This window comes from Saccostrea cucullata, unplaced genomic scaffold (assembly GCF_032062105.1).
Source record: "Saccostrea cucullata isolate Sc308-1 unplaced genomic scaffold, CSIRO_AGI_Scuc_v1 ctg380, whole genome shotgun sequence".
In the NCBI taxonomy this organism is placed as follows: Eukaryota; Metazoa; Mollusca; class Bivalvia; order Ostreida; family Ostreidae; genus Saccostrea; species Saccostrea cuccullata.
The window spans coordinates 62,393-83,761 of NW_026934466.1; the positions used below are offsets into that span (position 1 = coordinate 62,393).

General features: G+C 33.0%; 1 protein-coding gene and 1 long non-coding RNA gene across 4 annotated transcripts; one reads left to right on the forward strand and one right to left on the reverse strand.

Annotated features, from left to right (window-relative positions):
* Window positions 1-1,590: 1,590 nt before the first annotated feature.
* On the reverse strand, window positions 1,591-10,147 carry LOC134240811 (uncharacterized). Of its 3 annotated transcripts, none has more exons than XR_009986527.1 (6): window positions 10,061-10,147; window positions 4,995-5,058; window positions 4,152-4,204; window positions 3,762-3,826; window positions 3,388-3,468; window positions 1,591-2,393 (listed from the first exon to the last, which is right to left on the reverse strand). It is a non-coding gene; the product is annotated as an uncharacterized LOC134240811 (long non-coding RNA). The 3 variants fall into 3 exon arrangements; XR_009986526.1 differs by lacking the exon at window positions 10,061-10,147 and adding an exon at window positions 9,820-10,014 and having other exon boundaries at window positions 1,593-2,393; window positions 3,762-3,823; XR_009986525.1 differs by lacking the exon at window positions 10,061-10,147 and adding an exon at window positions 9,820-10,013 and having other exon boundaries at window positions 1,593-2,393.
* Window positions 10,148-19,162: 9,015 nt separating this feature from the next.
* On the forward strand, window positions 19,163-21,118 carry LOC134240807 (uncharacterized). Its single transcript, XM_062722885.1, has one exon. The coding sequence runs from the start codon at window positions 19,163-19,165 to the stop codon at window positions 21,116-21,118; it is 1,956 nt and encodes a 651-aa protein (XP_062578869.1).
* The last annotated feature ends 251 nt before the right edge of the window (window positions 21,119-21,369 follow it).

Consider the following 21,369-nt stretch of genomic DNA (forward strand, 5'->3'; position numbering starts at 1 on the left):
GAGGCGGGGCTATCGATTGGTGTCATTGTTGACATTTCTCTCTCTCTCCATCTCTCTCTCTAGAAATCGAATACCTGTTTTGGAATATTACAGTGATGTCATTATATTTTTTTTTAAAAATGTGAGGACAAGCAAAATTAAAACAACATTTAATGTGCTTAATTCTAAAAACGGCACCAAACATAATGATTTATATCTAGGTCAGGTTGAAGAATAGAATGTAACTGTTTCCACGAGTACACTCGCAGGTGGACATCACGTGATGAATTGTAATACTTAACAGGTCAATCGCACACCTCCCAACCTTATTAATATTCAAGGTCATGAACCTAAGGGAGCATTCATTGCATCAGATATTTTCTTTAAACAAGGAAAGACAACTCAAGATTTTTTTAAATTGTATAGTCAGTTTCTTTTATCAATTTATATACATTTGAAATGTGATAAAATTGGGACAAAAAAAAGAAAAAAAAATATTGTGCGATATATGTTTTATTTCATCAAGATCATTTCTGGTAAATTTTTATGTTGAATGAGTAAAACATTAACACACAGTGTATTTTCAGCATGAAATATTGCATAGGTATATGAATGTGTTCACTAAATTTCTGTTTAATAAATACAGGTAAATTGATTTTCAAGTTTACCTGATTTCACATAAGCTACATATCTGCAGCTGCTAGTACATGCAAATATTTCTGGGATGTATCTATCTACATAATTATATTCAGTTATTAATTTTTTCTGTTAACTGAATTCAACAAAAATAATTTAAACTGATATGCACACCATTTATATACCATGACTCATATTGTAAACAAGTAGAGCTTTTCAAAAAAGCTTACCGTCTTTAGCAACAATTTTAAACAGTAAACAGATCTATACTTAACAGGCCGTATAATTCTTTTGAATTTCTTGATGTTGTATTTCTAAATTAGCTTTTTATGGGCATTGGCCCTACCACGGTTGTCGCTCGGTCATCTCCGTAAACTTTGGCTGGCCGAGAGTTTTCGGCAAACCTCGGCTGATTCCCATTCACTCTTCAAACAAGAAAGGGGAAAAGAATAATAACAAATTGTAAAGCCTGCAAGCAATAACTATCAAATTTTATTTATAATGAAATTAAAGAGAGCTTTTTATTTATTGCTATAAAAAATATCATGTTATTAAGAGATAATTACTGCTGATTTTGTTGTTCGTTTTGTCATTTTTTTAAGATTGGAAATCTTGCAAAATTGTTAAGTCGTACGAAAAATAGATCATCAGAAAGTTATCTCCCTTGCCTTGAACAGCATTTCAACCAATGAAATAATTGAAAATTTTCTCATCATGCAATTTCTACCAATCACAAAAGAGAGGAAGTGCATAGTCCGAAGACTGTAAAAAACTTCAACTATACAATACCGTCTTCCAAGGAAGACGGTAAAAAGACAAAGTAAACAAACAGCATGCAATCATGTTTGTATTTACAAGAAATTTACTAAGCACTACATGTAGACAGACAATGGAATGTTCAACAACATGTAAGTTGTATATTACAGGCATATGTTATAATAAAGATTATGCTGTTGAAAAATGAAGTAAAAATTTATAAATCTATATTTAGATACCTTTCACAAGATCTCCAAATTTTGACTATTTTTAATAAACAAAATTAAGTGCACATGTACATTCTAAATATTTTTTTTTCCTACTCAAAAAAAATTAAAGTTCCATTTTTTAAAGATAATCAACCTTATAATAAAATTCAGAGTAAATATATTCAAGTGTTTCTTTCTTTACTGGTCTGGTTTAAAATACATGTATAATTACAATATGTAATTCATACATTTCAAGCATGCAATACCAATGAGAGCTACATGTAGCAATTACCTCCCTTTTTTACAAACATTTTCTATACTGTGATTGAATTAAGAACATCAGTTTTAAGTTATAAATCTTATCTTATTATTTTCTAACCTATGAAGTCACCTGCATGGCACAGTGGCAAGAGCGTCTGCTCAAGAGTCATGAGTAAGGAGTTGATCCTTAAATTGCTGGTTCAAAATCCCACAGTTGGACAAAGAAATGAGACTGTATATACAGAGGTCCTGTTTTGCAGTAGGTGCTAGCACCAAAAAGATCCCTCATTGCTCAATTAGCCATGTGTGCCAAGTAAAGGACAAAATTTGCAGCTCTCCACCGACAAATGTTGGTATCCCCATATGAGTGAAAAATTCTCAGGAAGAATATTAAACAACATATAAATAAACTATAGAGTCTTTGAATATGCAAATTCTTTTTTCCTGAGAAAGGGATCCTCAAATGATGCTTAGATGTGGTTCATATGAGTAGAAAAGTACTGCATCACCCCAGCTAGTCTTCATGAATTTAGCAACCATTTGTTATATGGCCTGAAAAATATAAAATGTTAATGCATTAACATAAAAGTATATGATTGATATTTTTATAATTCATCATAAATTAACTGAATCAATAAAATAAAGTCACACTTGACATCTTGAAATGCTTATGGGACTGCTGAAAATACTAAGATATCCAAGAGAAAAAAAATGTCGTTCAAGGGACTTTAAAATGACTTTGATATCTCAATGTGTTCAAGATATCACTCAGTGTCAAAGATATATACCAAAGTTCAATGCTAAACAGGGTATATAAAATTCATTTACATGTATGCCATTTACAGTTGCTAATTCAATCTATCATTGTTCATTAATAATCTGCATGAGAAAGAGATATGTGCAAAATGAGCAAATTAAATTAAAAAAAGTAAATCATATATATGCAATTCCATGTGTTTGCAAATCATTCATCTAATTTGTAATACTGTCATGAACGTCAACATACCCTAGGTAGTCAAAGTTGTTTGATTTTTATAAGATACTGTTGTTTAACTGTACTTATTCAGATGGCACTGTATTCATTTTAATCTCTTCTTTACTTAAAAGCCAAGAAAGAAACAAAATGATTTTCCAAGATTTACATAGGACTTTCAAGATAAACATTCTGTTTCTAATTATGGCACATCCATTACTCTTGATTCTGGGATTCTGTACTAGGATGTATTCGTTCAAAAAATATGATGTATCGTGGCCCTGATAATCTTGAATAGATTTCATAATAAAAGGATTCAGCCTTAAATATTCCAGAATAAAACTTTGATCCCCCACTGTGGAACTGTGGACCCCCTACCTTATAGCTATATGATCTGAACAAATCTAAATCTGCTCTTAACTATCTCAGAGTGACTAATCATGACCTGCCTATTCTTGAAAAGAATGAAGATTTAAGATTTAATTTTTTGTCTACGAATCACTATCGTTCTCTCTACTTTATTGCTGTACTCTATTTACATAAATAACATATCATCACCAGTAATCAACATACCTTCTCTTTGGACTTGACATCCTTTCCTTAGATTCTTGTGGTTGAAGCTTTCATCAGATAATTTGTTTTGTTACAGCTGAACTACAAATATGATTTATAAGTTAATACAATCCTCTAAATTTAATTAATCCAAATAACATACAAGCATTTGCAATTATGTGGAAAAAAACTGAATGAAAAATACTGACAAATATCAATGCACTACATGCAAATCAGAAAAATATAAAATGCAATCATTTACAGTCTGCATAATATGCTGATGTATGTATCAGCATAATTTTCAGTTCATTAAAATTGTTTGCTGAAACAGACAACCAACTGTATTTATAAATTCTCTTTTAATGGATTGGATTTTCTTCTGTCTTTGAACTTACATGTACTGTTATGCAGCATGATGTGAGAATTTTTTCACCCATTCTCTATCATTAAAGTAATTCTGCTGAAAATAGAACAGAATGTGATTAAATCTTTTGAGAATTAAACAAAAACAAAAATACTGATGCATGATTTTCAATTATTAATACTGACCCTTTTATCAACATTTCTCTCTCTCTCTCTCTCTCTAACTATATATTACTTTACACAGGATTCTTTTATACATTGATATACATGACATTGTACATGTAGATATTGGAGTAATTGGGCATGCTTAATATTTTTTCTTTGTTTATTCCAATCAGCATGATCAGGATGATAATAATTAAATAATAATTGCCTGTTAAATGTTATAAATTTATCCTTACAATTACATATACGATACTCACAACTGTCAACAGTCAAACCTTGAACTTGCACATTACTGTCTTCAGAGTATATCCTGCAAGAGACATTCATTGCACATTATAATTGAATTGATTTGATTTTCTTTTTTTTATATTTGTTTTTTTGTTTTATTTTAATGAAATTATAATTTTTGTGTATCTAATACAGTATCATACGCATACATATTGAAGACCATTTTTAAATACAATCAACAATGTCATTCATCAAAAGAAAAGACATACATTGTATACATGTAAAGATCAGCAAAGCCCATATTTTAAAAGTGGAAAAAATATTTTTCTTGTGTGTATAATTTGTGTGGGATGGTGCATATCATTAAAAAACAACAAGAAAGGACGGAATGTCTCGATAGCTGACTTTACAATGCAAGGCTAAAAAATAATTGAAGGCCCACGTGACTGGGATCAGTAATTTTTTTTTATCTAGGCTAGTACATGATAGGGGGCATCTGTCTTTTGGGTCAGGTCTATGTATAACAAAATACAATTATAGTTGGGTTAGTAACTTGACAGGCTTGTTTCAAAGTTCTGTCATTTCGGAATCCTGTTTTGTTTAGATTAATTATTTGTCCAACTGTGTATCACATTAAATATAAACAAAATAAAAATATTACATTTATCATGATTATTATTTTAATGGTTTTGGGTCAGTCTCTTTTTATTAAAATCTAGTAGCCAGTGGGATAGTAATATTATGATGAGCTGACCAGTAAAATGCCCGAGTGAGCAGTTAAAGAAAACTATTTCTAGCCTGGGCCTACAATGATTTCACATTTGTGCTTCATGATAATACATTTTCTAAATTCAATAATGTTTGTTTATTACCTTATAGGGTCAACTGTGTTATTTTTGTCATACCTGGAAATGGCTGTTCAAAATGTACTCTAACCTGCAATAGACAAACAAAAAAGAAAATTACTTTTCATTTAACACATTGAAATAATTCAACAATATGTAAATAAAATACCTATATTCTTACAAACAAAAATGCAAAACATCAATGTAAATTATCTTAAACAATATCTTTTCATTACACAGATTGATGCATGAATGCATGTAATTTATTATACCCCCCGCTTGAAAAGCGGGAGGATATATTAAGTAATCGGTATGTCCGTCCATCTGTTATGCTTTGATGTACCCATCTTTTATCCGCTAATTCCTCTCATACCACTGAGTGATATTTGATGACTTTCACAGAATCTATATTATATATTGCAATTGTGCATCTTCTATTTTAATTTTTGATCCACCACATATTTGGGGTTTCGCAGAGCAAAACATGGACACAGTCATTATATTCATATAAGAAGCGATGGGTATCATTTAGTGTCAGAGCTCATTGCTCACAGCTAGTACCTCTAGTTTTATAATATTCATACTATATTTCAGTAGCTACTTTTAGATGGGCAATACTTTAAAAGGGAAAATAGTGGTTCACATAGAGAAATATTCAAAAATTTTCATAAACTGCATAATTTTATGTGATTGATTGATTGTATATGTTGTTATAATGTCCCTCTCAAGAATTTTTCACTCATATGGAGACGCCACCACTTGCCGGTGGAGGTCGGCTACAAATGTTGTCCTATGCTCGGCACTGAGGGCCTTTGAGCAGGGAGGGATCTTTTTTGTGTCAGCACCTACAGCGACATGGGGCTTCGGTTTATATGGTCTCATCGGAAGGACCGGTGTTGTATAGTAGCCTTTCCCCCTAGCCATCTTTCCCCCCGGAAACATGGCTATATAGTAGTTTTTCCCCCTGGGAAAATGGCTATATAGTAGATTTTCCCCCATGGAAAGATGGCTATATAGTGGGATTTCCCCTCTTTTATAGCCAGATTACCCCCAGGGAAAACCTACTATATAGTAGATTTTCCCCCCTTTTTTCATTCCGGTTAAGTTTATGGAGGACCATTCTTTGTAATAATTCGCAATACATGCGTATTTGAAAAGACATTGATTATCACCGACACGTAATTAAGTAGACTGACATTTCTTTTTGTTATGAAATCAATCCATTACGATAAGGAAATTGTTTTCACGAGTGGGACAGAACTTTTGTACTTTTGTATTATATTTCACTTGTGAAATAATATAAAAAAATCTTGTCCCACTAGACGTGAAATAAATTCAATATCCAACCACCAACATTGAATATCCTCTACGAAAAAATATGTAACGTTCCAAATAAGATTCCTCTTGCGTAGGATTGTTTCTTTTATACTTATAAAATTCAACGGAAGACTTGAATGATTCAAGTGTTTCCTCACTATTTTAAGTTTTTAATCAAACTTTGTTCTCTCGATTTCATGAATTCAAATCTATCGAATCGATTTCACAGAATATTCTGCCAAAGATAGATTGATATTTTAATATCCAACCGATATTCTATGATGTCATTTCAAATCATGATTTATTTAACTGATATCCCCCCCCCCTTTTTTGCGCAGAATAGTTCTCGAGAATTACTCAAGCAAATGCGAATTTTTCATGATACATGATTTGGCTGTCGGACTCTAAAAGGAGCAAAGAATCGGATCTCTCTACGGCGCAAAAAATTAGAACAAATAGTTCCACAAAATCTTGATTTGTTTTCATTTATATTTTTTTCCAAAGAATATTTTGTAAATCATTTTCACCAAACGTACAGAATGAAAGGTCCTTTTGTACGATTTGAATAAAAAGGGTTTGGAGTCTGAAAGGAAGGGCCCAGAAGCTCAAAATCGTATTAATTAACAAACTTAAGAACTTTTAATCCATTATGAAAGGAAATAATGTTTTAAAACATAAAAATATTAATCTAAAAATAACTTAAAGAATATAGGGGGCCAAAATTTTCAGTCTTTGATGTCCAATTTCTGAAATTGGGACATAGAGTACAATTTTTTTCTAAATCATTGTAGTAGAAAAATATTTAGACTGATGATTCTTATTGAATGGCCACTATCTCTCTATTAGGGATCTATGAACCCTAAAACAAACCATCTCTGAAATCACAAAAAAATAACGGAGATGTAAAAACAAATTGGTAGCATTCCTCAGATCTTTCGTTTGAAATAACGAAAATGTGTGGTTCTTTAATTATCGTCTGAATAATTATTATATTTGTAATTACAGGGAGGTAGCATCGTTTTTCAAAATGGAAAGGGGGCATCTGAATATTTTTTGAAAAGGAAAAGCAAAGAAAAGAAAAAAGGAGCGAAAACTGCCAAAATTGGAAAATGCATTTTGTGGTGTCGGGGGAAGGGGGACTATTCTCTCTCTTTTTATCCAAAAAGTGGGGCACAACCAGTATTTAAAAGAAAGTTTCTATACTAATCTAACAGAAAAGGACTTTTCTTTAAAAAAAAAAATGGGACCACCCCCCCCCCCCCAACGAGATTGCATCTAGTTGTCATTACATTTTTTTCTAGTTTGTCTTCATTAAATAAAGTATTGGTTAACAGGAATTTAGAACGCAAACACGCCTCTACATGTATGACCATTTTAAAGTTACCATGTAATACAAGTTGTAGTTCCTGCAACGCTCCCTCAAACACTTTTATACAACAGTGGCGGATCCAGAAATTTCAGAACGGAAAGGGAGCGCACCAGAATTTTTCCCTTTATAAAAAAAATCCATGCTGTATAAACACAACATAATTATTTCGCAGGGTGTCAGTTTTTACCAACTTACCTGGGAATATGTCTTAGGTCATTTTTTGTTAATTTACTACATAAATTTTAATAACTCTGAAACTCCTATCCAAATGCTGCTGGATTCTGAAAAAAAAGCCGTACATAATTTTGTGTTTTTGGATATATACATGTGTATGTATTTTTTGCATAAATATTTGGTTTACACTTCTTTAAAATCAATTATCCATATACATATGTACTGCAGTCCTAAAAACAGCCTATTTCACCTCAAAACTACATCTGAGATGAACTTCTCCATGGTTGATACCTTATACGTAAAAACTTCACTATAAAAAAAATCATGAATTACTACAAAAGAAAACAAATGAAGATATGCAAGTTAAAAAGTTATTTTATTAACTATTTCTTTATCTTATCTTTATACTGGCTCAGGTAAATGGTGTTGCATTTAAATAAATACAAATTTCAAAAGTTGCTGATTTATCGAAATAATTATACTTTGAAATAATTATTTGGGAACATTCGCTTTTCCTTAGTCTAGTCCACAAACCTGGGACTTCTTTTTCAAAACAATGAAAGGGCGGGGTGGGGGGACAGTGTGTTTACTGAAGAAATATATTGTAAATACAATAAAAAAGCTAAATCTTTAAAGTTAAATCTAATAAAATTGGCACTAACTATTCCTTTCTATTTTACACGTTTTTTTTATTGAATTTAATATGGCGTCTTACAACATAAAAGTTCGGTAAGACACGCTTATAACAAAGTGCCAGGGATGAAGGATTTTGCTTTGTTATAACCGTAATTCGTTATATCTGTTACGATTACAATATATTTTAAAGTCATTGGGAATTAAAATCACTTTGCTGTAAGCGTCAATATTCATTACATGTATAAGCGCGTTCGCTATCAGCGTGCACTATGGATCTTTTGGCTGACACATGTTTATAACAAAGACAATGTCAGAAGATTTTGTTTCACATAAAAAATTAAATTTAGTTAAAAAAGGGAAAAAAAGTCCTTAAATTCATAGCACGTGTATACATGTATTTGAAATATATAATTCATGTACGTTGTATAATTTAAGTTTTAAATATAGTATCCAAGTAGTTCGATGAATTGCCTGTATGATAAATTCTTTACGTTTATACAGTTGACAATAAACACTTTTTCGATTTAAAGCCTAATCAGCTTTCCATAAACAATTTTCAAAAATCTAAACCAAAAACGTTAGGGGGAAACCCTACTATGGGGGAAAATCTGCTATGTAGTAGCTTTTCTCCCTAGGGGGAAAAACTACTATATAGCCAGTTTTCCGGGGGGAAAAGCTACTATGGGGGAAAAACTACTATACAACACCGGTCTCCATGTCCCACAGTGGGATTCGAACTTGCGACGTAAGGATTGACTCCTTACTTCCCGACTCTAGAGCAGACGCTCTAATCACTGCGCCACTGCATATGTGGAGTTTCATACCTGATATAAACACAAGTATGTGAGAACTGCATTGACATCATCTGATCATAAATTCTATGATATTAAATTACTAAATTAGAAAAGTAACAACCATATTTTGATCAGTAGGCTATAGTGAAAACTGCATGATTGATATAAACAGCTGATACTATTAAAACTGCAAACAAATGTACACAAACCTTTAATCCTATATCCAGGTACACGCGTATATGTGTAGAGGAAATTCGGAAGAACTTCTTGTGTATACACACGAGTACGGATAGAAATAAATTTAGTCTCTTGGTATTTGAAAAAACACATATGGTTCTCACAGATCACTGGGTATTGATAAGTAATAATAATGACTTTTATACGCGTAACTCTGCATATGCATGCATAGTAGACTACCTTACAAGTAGGAACGAACGATAGCACACCTGCATTTTCTCTTCAATTTAAAACATGCTATTAACAGCATTTGACAAACATGTCCTAAAATATTTAGCCATTTTATGCTACAGGTAATCGAAAAAATAAATGAAATTCTACTTACGAGTGTTTTTGTTTACTAAATCAATGTATGTGGGTTAATCTTGACCGACATAAACTACTCCCTTCCACGTGGAAACATGTTTACAAAATCGAGAGGTGCTGTTTTGACACTTTAAAGTGCAATAGCACTTGACATAATAAGAAATTGCAAATCTACTTTCACTTTTCAGGTAAAGAAACGTTTGTTTGTCAACTTTTTGCAATTTACAAATCTTATAAATCGAGATAACATAAAGTTTTACCTCTTTTTTCATGTTGAATTTCTCTCTCGATTTTCACCTGTAGCATGTTGGTCTCGCTGAATTCTCGCGAGGAAAGATGTTCGGACGTTTACGGATTTTGTTCATATCTTATTACGTTTATCTCCGAATTCTTCCGATTTATGCTAATGAGGTTAGGAGGTGTGAATCGAAGTCGTAACAATGGAAGCGAGAAGTTTGTTTGGAACATGTTTTTGTGAAATTAAGTGTGAGCACACGTTTGTCGGCTCTTCTCCTTTTAATATGACATTATTTTGTTCAATATACAACTACAGTTTTCGTAAGAACAGCCGACAAACTTGTGCTGACTATGTATTCAGACGATGAAAAATGCGTGACCCTGATTATCTATTGATATTCAACAAATCTTCAGGCACCATGCTTAGGATATTTATTTATTTTATCTCAAAAAGAGCATTTTAAAGTCACATCCGTACCATAAATACACAGTTAAGATATCGGGGGGTCATATGATGGAAAAAAAATAAAATTTTATGGAACTTAAATTTGTTGCATTTTTTCTGGACAGTTAAGTCCACCCATTCTTTTTCCCTGTAATTATCTAAAAAATGAAACTGGTGTAAAAGTTAAAAACTCATGCTTTTTAAATAATTGAAATTCAAAGCAGAAAAATCATACAAGTCATTTTTCTCACATGTGTTTTTAAATGCTAATTATGACGTCATAAACACGCGCATTTTCCCGTATTTTCTTAAAAAGTTGCAGAAGACACCAATTTTCAATGGAATTTTCTTTCAGATAACATTGTCCACAGGCATCGCCCACAAAGATCTGGAGATATGTGATTTGTTATTGAATTTTGCACAAAATATCAAAAAATTAACGTGGGCGACGGCTGTGGACACTGTTTTTTAAAGGAAAATCATCCTTGATACTTCATGTGCCATTTTGAGGCTTTTTCTGTTGAAAATAGAGAACTGCTTCACATTTGTGACGTCATATTTGCAGAATGGTAAACCTTTATGCCATATTCTTTCCTGATTTATCAGAGTCATTTATTTAGCAAATATTTAAGCCAGTTTCAAAACTTTTTGATGTCATTACATTTTTAGGGCGCAATAAAGCTAAAACCATACCTTTTTCTTTGAACATTTCAACCAAATAAATACCTATGGTAGGACCATACACATTTAACATCATACAATTTATAAATCAATATCTTTGTAGAACATTGATATGTAAAACTTTAGATAATGATTTTAGAGAATATGCACCTTAAACATAAAATATTTAATGATATAAAGAGTATGTCTCGTACTGAAACTCGATAATTTTAAGTTTAATTGCAAAAAAAGTGTGAATTTAAAAAGTGCGTTGAGCTGTATGGTAGATGCAATGACCTTGTCAGTAAATACGATTTATCAATGAATGAAATGCTGACTGATTTTTTTTTTACATTTTACAAATAAATTAGGCTTGAAGTAAAAAGCATTATAAAAGGAATTGTGATTTTAAAACATGCTTTATACATTTTGAAATGAAATAAATACATAGACATGTATAACAAATTAAAAGCCTGCAATTTTTGTCTGTTTATGTGATTGATCGATCGATTGTATATTGTTTAAAGTCCCTATAAACCCGTATAAACCGAGGTCCCGTGTCACACTAGGTTCTTGCACAAAAAACGATCGCTCCCTGCTCAATGGCCCTAAATGCCAAGTTTTGGACGAAATTTGCTACTCTTCATCTGCAAATGGTGACGTCTCCATATGACTAAAAATTTCTCTTAAGGGACGTTAAACAACAAATAAACAAACACGCTTTACTTTTTTAATGCCTTTTGCATAACAACATTTTGTATACATAATATATATGTAATATATTTATTATACTAATAATAGAAATCAGATACAGTCCATTTACAAGAGAACAATATAATTGTACAAAATTAGCAAACTTAAAAAAAACTACAATTTTTGGATCACAAGATCACCACTTCGCTTCAAGCTATTAAAATAAACTTTCTGAGTTAACATCTATAGATACCCAGCACTGTCTTTAAAGATGTTAGGATTTTATAATCAATCACCAAGATGGTTTTTGATAAATTCTTTTAAGATAATAAATATGAAAAAAAAACCTTTACATAATTTGCTTTAGAAGTACTCGTATTATCATATTTGAAATACTAAGGATTAAATAAATTTTTGTATCGGTGTTGTCATTTTTTAAAATCAAAAATATCTTATTTCCATATGTAATACTGCATAATCTGATAATGTGTGAAATTGCAACTTCAACAACTTTTATTACTTACTTATTTCTACAATCAATCTGACTGTAATTTTATTTAACAAGTCCGCGTCTTTTTGCTGCTAATACTTTGATTGTATGATGGAGTCTGCTTGCAATTTGATTCTTAGATTCAATGCATCAGCTAACCTTAGCTTGTTTTTTAAGGACGCCGGGGATCAACAAATTAACCACCAGATATATCTTATATATTCAGATGATATCTTAAGCTGTTAACTTTTTTGGCAAAGAAAAATTTAATTTTTGTATATCTTTATATGGAACTCTTCTTCTTAAGGAGATCAAAATAGTCTGAAATGACCACACCGACCAAGCCCCTTTAAAAACTGCTTAGTTGCCAACGTGGCGCAGTGATAAGAGCGTTTGCTCTTGGGTCGCTAAATAAGGAGTTGATCCTTACGTCGCGGGTACGAATCCCACTGTGGGACGTTGAGACCTGTCCATAGGATGAGACCGAAAAGGCTGAGATTCCAGGAGGTACTGGCACAAAAAACCCCTCCCTGCTCAATGGCACTGAGTGCCGAGAATAGGACAAAATTTTCAGCTCTCCACCGGCAAGTGGTGTGGTCTCAATCTGAGTAAAATATTCTCGAGAGGGACTTTAAACAACATAAAAAAAAGAAACCACTTTAAAAAATGCATAGCTCTGACCAACTGCAGTGAAGTGACTGGTTAATACTCAGATGTTTCCCTCTCTGGGTAGTTTCTATTCATAGCAGTGCATATCACTGTTTCTCTTCATGCTTGCAAAATATCGACTTTGCATGATACATGCACATTCAAATATTAAAATCAAAATTCATCATCAGTAAGAAATTCAAACAAAAATTAAAACATCAAAAAATACTTCACATGAGACAGCCTTTTCGTCTAAAGCGAGAGCTCCAAAAATAATGCGGACTTGAGCGTCTTTTCATATTTATCTAAAGCCTAAAAAAATTGAAATCTGTGCTCTGAAAGTTTTACTTTGACTCGCATAAATGAAAATTTCAATTGGTTTACTAACTACAAAGATAAAATAGATGTAAATATATAAAAGAAAAACTGAGGAATAAGGGAAAGCATCAGCCTTGGCTTTTGATGTTACAAACATATAAATTCTCAAAATGACAACTGGAAGCTCCTGCAAAACAAAAGCAGTCCCGAAAAGCACATTGACCTTAAGTAAACGCAGATATTTGACTTTGCCATTTACTCTATCAGCAATTAACACTTCTAAAGCTTTTATCTGTTTTTCATTACAATATATAACGTAATAACACTTCCACTGTTAATAACAATAGGCAGAAACGTAAAGTACATTACATTACTTACATGTATCAAACCCATATTTTCTAGGTTTAAAATAAAATTCCATGTTTCTTCTCTACGGTAAAAATCAGCTTTACAAGCGTTGATGCCTTTTAAAGGTTGCCCCGGGGAAAATTCCTGTACAGTTCGAACAGGTTCTAGTGGCAAGCTGATCGGAACAATAAATTGTAAACTACAAACAGTAACATGAATGAAAAACCAAAAAGAAATTAATATGATAAATCTGCCATAATAAAATTTGAATTTTATTGGAAATACGAATAAAAGGGCTTGAGTTAATGTTGAAAGACATTTTAGATGAAGGGATGTTGAATGAATTACTTGTAATACAACAGTAGAAATAATCATGAATCTACAAATCCTGTATTCTATGAAGCCATAATTCATGTCCATGTATTCTAAAATTCCATCACGGAATCCCATAAACACCGTATATAGAACATCAACAGACATTAAAAGAATCAGAAACCTTTGAGCCGTGCCAAAAAGTTTTCCGTTGTAAAATATTTTCCACATGAAAATAGTTGAACATAATGGCAATATCCATAAAAAAGGTGATACTGATGAAGAAAATTCCAAACCAAATGTTCCATAAATAGTTGAAAATTTGAAGACCTGTTGGAATTCCATGTTGTCGTTGATCATGTTAATGAGTAAATTGTGCACTTTTGTAGTGGCATTGTTGCTAGGTTTCTCCATCGTGTCTCTCTTTTAGTTGAGAAATCAATGTATACACTTCTGTCCTTTTCTTTATATAGTAAGTGATTTGACGATTTTAAGTTCATTAGCACACTTTGACATATATACGAACCTAAAGAATGACATTTGATACTGTGTCAGTTTGTCAGTTTTTCAGACTGTGCATGCCTACTTGACCATCCTACACAGATTAGACGTCTGACCAAAAGTTTATAACACTTCTTATATAAATATATGGAGATAACAAACAGTATTCAATATCAAAGTCCATAAAACAATACAAAATAGGAGCAGAGCAAACAGAGACCTCCAAAACATCAGAGGTGGGATCGGGTGACATGGAGGAGTGATCTTCCCCTGTTGACCGGTCACATCCGCCGAGTGCTCCTTGTCATGATCGGGAAATAACCGAAAAATCAAGTACAAGTATATAAAGGAGTCTAAAATCTCCACTGCAGTCATCATTTGCTGCCAATAAAAGCTTTACTTCGCACATTGTAATTTATATTGTAATTTTTAAGACATAAGATTCAATTTTCAAATCCTAACACTCAAGGTTAGGTTGGGGTCGCAAGAAGTGTTTAAAGTTGTACAGTGTACGTAGAGGATTCATTGAAAAAAAAAAACCTTTAAATATCTTCTTAAGATCAGCAAAGCCATGGGTGGTCATGGTTCCATGGAAGCCTCCTCGGGTACTTTAGATTGAATCTTGTTTCAATCATGACCCCGGAGATAGGGGCGGGGCCACAATAGGCGATCAGAGCTTTAGACAGAAGTAAACAAGAAAACAAATCTCAAAAACAGCAAAGAAATTTATATGGAATCATTATCAGTTAGTGTACAATCAAGTGTGTTCAAATCATGACCCCAGGGGTATTGTATAGACACTATGAGCAATCATTTTTTTAACTGGAATACAAAGGGAAAATCTTTGAAAATCTTCTAAAGAACATCAAATCCGTTATAAGACGTTATAACTTAATAGAATCATCGTCAGAAATGAAGATTCACTTTGCGGAAGATAACAGAGAACCAAAGTTATACAAATTGGTATAAAGGATATACATTGTATATGTATTTTTTGCACAAAAACTTAAATAGTAAATCAAACGTATAGGAAAAATATTTGAAAAATCTTCTAACGCCAAGATTAGCCAAAAATACACGTGTATGGAAGCATTCTTAGATAGATACATGTAGGGGTTGAAATTTGTAAACACGCTTCTATTACACACTGTACTTCAATAAAAAATTCTAACAACATATAAATAAATTTATAAACTGATATTATTTTCTACATTGGGTGTTAGACGCAGGTGTCGTGAACGGAATAGGTAAGGTGTGCGAAGGTAGAAAGGCCTGATTGTAGATAATTCTTATAAATATACAAGTATAGACAGGCAATTCACGTATTAGATTCTCTCTTTTGAAATTTATTGAAATTTGTCTAAGTAAAAAACCAACCCCCTCTCCCTTTCTCTCATAAATACTTAGATTTTCATTTCATATTTTGAATAAGAATTATTTTTGACAATTTTTTCGTTTTTTCACTCCACTCTGATAAGTCCATTTCTTTTGTCTTGATTTGAAACTTTAGGCTGGTCTCAATTTCTTTTAATCAATTTTTCGATTTATCTTATTTTAATTAAACTTATAGTTTAGTCTTGAAACAAGAGATTTCAATATCTGACAGTCTGCAATTTCATTCATGCTGTACAGTCATGTGACGTACGAATTTTATTTTGAAAACAATTTCAAAAATATCATGCTGATAATTTTAAGTTTTATATTTGATAAGATGTTTTAAATTTTATTTTCAGATTTTTAACAATCCCTCAGCGCCAACTCCAAGATAAAATTGATTTTCGAGGGAAACGGGAGATTACTCTTTGGAAAATTCTGCTTCCGTCCAAATTAAATAAAATAACCTTGGATATAATTTTTTTAAGAAGAGGGAAAATCATTAATAGCTGGGAAACATTTTAGTTAATATATAATAAACTGAGAACGATTGATTCAAGTTCTCTGTCCCTTGATCTAAATTAGAGATCTAAATTTTTATATGTGATTAATCTAATTATCTATTATTTTTTTTTATGTTTGCTTCGTGATGATGAAGGTTAATTTGACCTGAACTGCTACTGTTTCTGTAATATTTTTTTCAAATGTTTACTGTGTTTTTGTCATACCAGTTTTTGACGAGGAAACATTGTTTGGTAACATGTTTTGTCCAGATTTTACATTCAAAACTTTTGACTGATATGAATTCAAACCAGAATATGTTGCAAACAATGATCTGAAATTGCGCAATGGTCTCAACAAAAGACCACATCATATATCTCAAGCCCTGAAAGACACATAAAATGTTTGCAGGTTATGTATGTTTAGGTTTTATGTTGGAAATCTTTGATTATGGGCATAAAATACAAAAAAATGGCTTAATAAGAAGATATAAAACAGTTTGTATATGTTTATTATTATTGTTTAGACGCCAATTTATCTGGATTTTTAGAAATATGAATTATTATTTTATAATTAAAAAAAACAGAAAATTAATCTAAGCTTCATACGATACATTTCTCTCTCTTTTTTTAACTCTTTGTATTTAGTATATTGTATATACATATTTGATTTATCTTGGTATGATAAATCTTTAATCGGTGATAAAAAAAATACACATTTTCTTTTTTCACCTGGTGCTTCCAGCCTCAATTCTCTGTTCTCATAAGGAGAACAGGCCTCTGTATGATCAGGTGACCTATTGCTATCCGTTTTCGTCCGTCGTCGTCCGTCGTTCGTTAACATTTGAACATTTTCAGCTTCTTCTCTGAAACCACTGAACCAATTTCAACCAATTTTGGCATCTATGAGTAAAGGGGAACAAAAATTTTGAATTTTATAGTCCCTGAACCCTGGGGCCTGGGGGGTGGGTCAAAACCATTAAAACTAGTGCAATTTTAAAAATCTTCTTCTTTACTCCTGGACATCAAGCAGTCAAAGTGTTGGCATGATTGTTATCAGCATTGAGTCCTCTACCAAAATTGTGATTAAATTCATGGCCCCAAGGTCAGGGGTTTTAGTGCTAGGGCGGGGCTATATTGATTATATTGTGAAAATGCATTATTTCTTTAAAAATCTTCTTTTCTGCTCCTGGGTATCAAATAAACTAACAAAGTACATAGTTATGATGAGCAAGAGTGCCTCTTTTAAAATTGTGAATTTTATGGCCCTAGGGTCAGGGGTTCTTGTGTTAGGGCGGGGCTCTATAATGATTCTATAGTGAAGATACATTAATTCTTTGAAAATCTTCTTCTCTGCTTCTGGGTATTAAATAAACTAGCTAAGTACGTAGTTATGATACGCAAGAGTGCCTCTTCTAAAATTGTAAGTTTTATAACTCCAGGGTCAGGGGTTCTGGTGTTAGGGTGGGGCTCTATTAATTACATATATAGTGAAAATGCATTAATGCTTTGAAAATCTTCTTCTTTGCTTCTGGGAATTAATTAAAATAACTAAGTACATAGTTATGACGAGCAGGAATGCCTCTTTTAAAATTGTGAATTTCATGGCTTACATGATTTTTTAATTATAATGAAATTGTTACTTCAAAAGTACATGTATATATGTGTATTTGTGTGTGTTTGAGGGAGGGAGGGTATGAAGGTGTTTGTGTGTGAGAGGGTGTAAGAGAGGGTGTGTGTGTGTGTATGTGTGTAAATACCTGAACTATATGACTATACACGTTTTATCCCACTACATTTTTCTACCCCACTGGCGGTAAACACTTAATGTAAGTATAAATACAAGTCAATTTTGATTTAATAATTATCGTAATTTCAACTAAAATTATTATTTTTAGTTGAGATGAAGAAATTATATTTTTTGACCATCTCTTGGTCTGTGATTGCTACACCCTGAAAATATATAAAATAACCGGTAAAGAACAAATGCCCCCACTCTTCCTTATAAGTTAAATCATTTGACGTTTCACTAAAAGAAGATGCGGAGAGGATCACAGCGAGACTGAGTGACAAAGAACAGGAATATCTATGGATAATGCTCATTTCTTTCTCAGAATTACAGCAATTTAATTAAAATCACACTTCTTAAATCAGTTCGTGAGAGTGGGTAAGTTTGCAAATATTTGCTATTCTTTGTTTATATTTATTCTTTTTTAAAATCATTTTGGATTAAGTTTATTATTTTTCTCTGCTCTACAGTGGCGCAGTGGTTAGAGCGTCTTCTCTATAGTCGCAGATTAAGGAATTGATCCTTACGTCGCGGGTTCGAATCCCACTTGGACGTGGAGACCGGTCCTTTGGGTGAGACCGTATAAACCGAGGTCCCGTGTCGCAGTAGGTGCTGGCATGAAAAAAATTCCTCACTGCTCAATGGCCCTAAGTGCCGAGTATAGAACAAAATTCGCAGCTCTGCACCAACACGTGGTTGCTTCTCCATATGAGAAGACAATTCTCGAGAGGGACAACATACAAACAAACAACTCTACAATATCCAAAAAAAACTCGTTACACTTACCTTTTGGATATATTTGAGAACCACGCCATAAAACAGTGAAGGAGAAGGTCCAGGAATTCCCTACTACTTCAATACACCGTGCTTCCATTTGGAGTATCTATTAAATAATTATTTTCTTGAATAACGGAATATTTTTTCCGAGAAAATTTTCCTTAGAAAAGTTTTGTTTATCATAATCTCCTTAAGGTATATTAGTACATGTATAATATAATTTTAGTATAATTTCGGTTGGTGAGTGTAAATTGGGCAGACTTGGAAGAAATGGCCATTTCGTGCAGACTGAAGTTTGTGTTCAGTCAGCCATTAAACACAGTCGGCCAGGTAATTCACCTGTGTAAAGGAGCGCTACGTAGGACCAGACGCGGAACTAGAGCAGGGATACGTGTTCAGCGAGAAATTCGCGTTCTCACAAGTAAGAATTACAGACACCAAAGCATAACTTGCTACAGACAACAGGGTGTTAATAGTAATAACCTTATCTGGTTACCAATCGTGAATAATGTAGATTCCATGATAACCGGAAGTGAAATTACACACAAAGAAAAAAATTCAAATAAACAATGCAGATCGAAAAGTCATGAAGGCGGAACACATTCTAGTAGAAAACCGAGAATACTAAGGAATATTAATGTTCAGCCACCAAGCCCAGCGCAACACAAACATAATATTGTGCTAGGTGTCCTAAATTGTCGATCAGTTAAGAACAAAACTCTTTCGCTAAATGACTACATTGTGTCTAATAAACTGGATATTTTTGCAATGACTGAGACCTGGTTAGGTTCTACTATAGATGATATTGTGAAACAAGAGTTAATACCAACAAGCTATGATTTCCTTTATCTCAATAGAGAGAACCGGCGGTGTGGTGGTATTACCATATTATTCAGGAAAGAAATTGACATAAAACACCTCCCTAATAAGGAACTGGATATTGACCAATTTGAGTACATGGATTTTTCAGTATGTCTGGATAAAACATGTATCAGACTGAGTGTCATTTATAGGCCCCCGCCATCAAAAACAAATGACTTGCGAACCAGCCTATTTTTTGACCAATGGAATTCTTACTTTGATCAAACTGTCACCATCCCTCATGAGACTATAATAACTGGAGATTTTAATTTTCATATCGACGATGAAAATAACCCGAATGCTGTACAGTTTCTACAAACATTAGAAGATCATAACTTGACACAGCATATTACCACGGCTACCCATAATCGTGGACATATACTGGATCTCCTCATAACAAAATCTGAATCAACTATATTTAAGACCAAACCATCAGTGCAAGATCCAAACTTGTTCGATGCACATGGAAACTCGTTTTGTGATCATTATTCCATTCAAGCCGTGCTATCATGTAGCAAACAAAAGCGCATCAAGAAAGAAATAACTTTCCGCAAATGGAAAAACGTTGACCTAGACGAGTTATCAAAGGATATCAATCTTGAAATACCTGATACAAGTTTGCCTGTTGCTCAATTAGTTGACCATTATAACACCCCATTACGAAACACTGTGGAAAAACATGTTCCCTTATGTACAAAATCTGTTCTACTTCGACCAAACACCCAGTGGTTTTCCGAAGAACTCGGTGATGCAAAACGCAAGAGACGCAGAGCCGAAAGAGTTTGGCGTAGGACAGGACTAGAGGTTCATCGACAAATTTTTAGGGACATGTGTTCTACGACAGCCAGACTTGTCTATAAAACCAAACAAGACTATTTTTCTCAAAAGATTGAAGAATGCGGTAAGGACTACAAGCAACTATTCAAATTGTCGAAGACACTGATGGGAAAACAACAGGAAAGTATTCTACCATCGTCGACATCTAATAGAGAGTTGTCTAACGCATTCTCTGAATTCTTCATTAACAAAGTGGCCACAATTAGAGATGGTCTTAAAGAACTTACTACCTTTAACATGGAAAGAACTATGGATAAGGATATTCCATTCAGCGGCGAGCCATTGCTGAACTTCAGACCCACAAGAAACGACGAAGTGAGAACAATTCTAGGCAAAGCACCGACCAAATCGTGTGAACTTGACCCACTCCCGACGTCGATTTTAAAAATGAACTTGGATGCTATAGTTCCATTTATTACCAACATTATAAATATCTCATTCGACCAATCAGAAGTACCATCACTGTTCAAGGAGGCATTAGTAAGACCATTACTGAAGAAATCTGGACTCGATAAAGACTGTCTATAAGAACTACCGTCCTGTCTCAAACCTCCCTTTTGTATCTAAAATTTTAGAAAAAGTTGTTGCCACACGCCTGGATGAACATCTTGACAAAAATCTTTTAAGGGACCCTTTGCAATCAGCTTACAGGCCACAACATTCTACGGAGACAGCACTTTTTCGAGTTAATCATGACATCATGGAGGCCCTTGATAATCAATCATCTGCTGTAATGGTACTCCTTGATCTCTCAGCTGCCTTTGATGTCATAGACCACA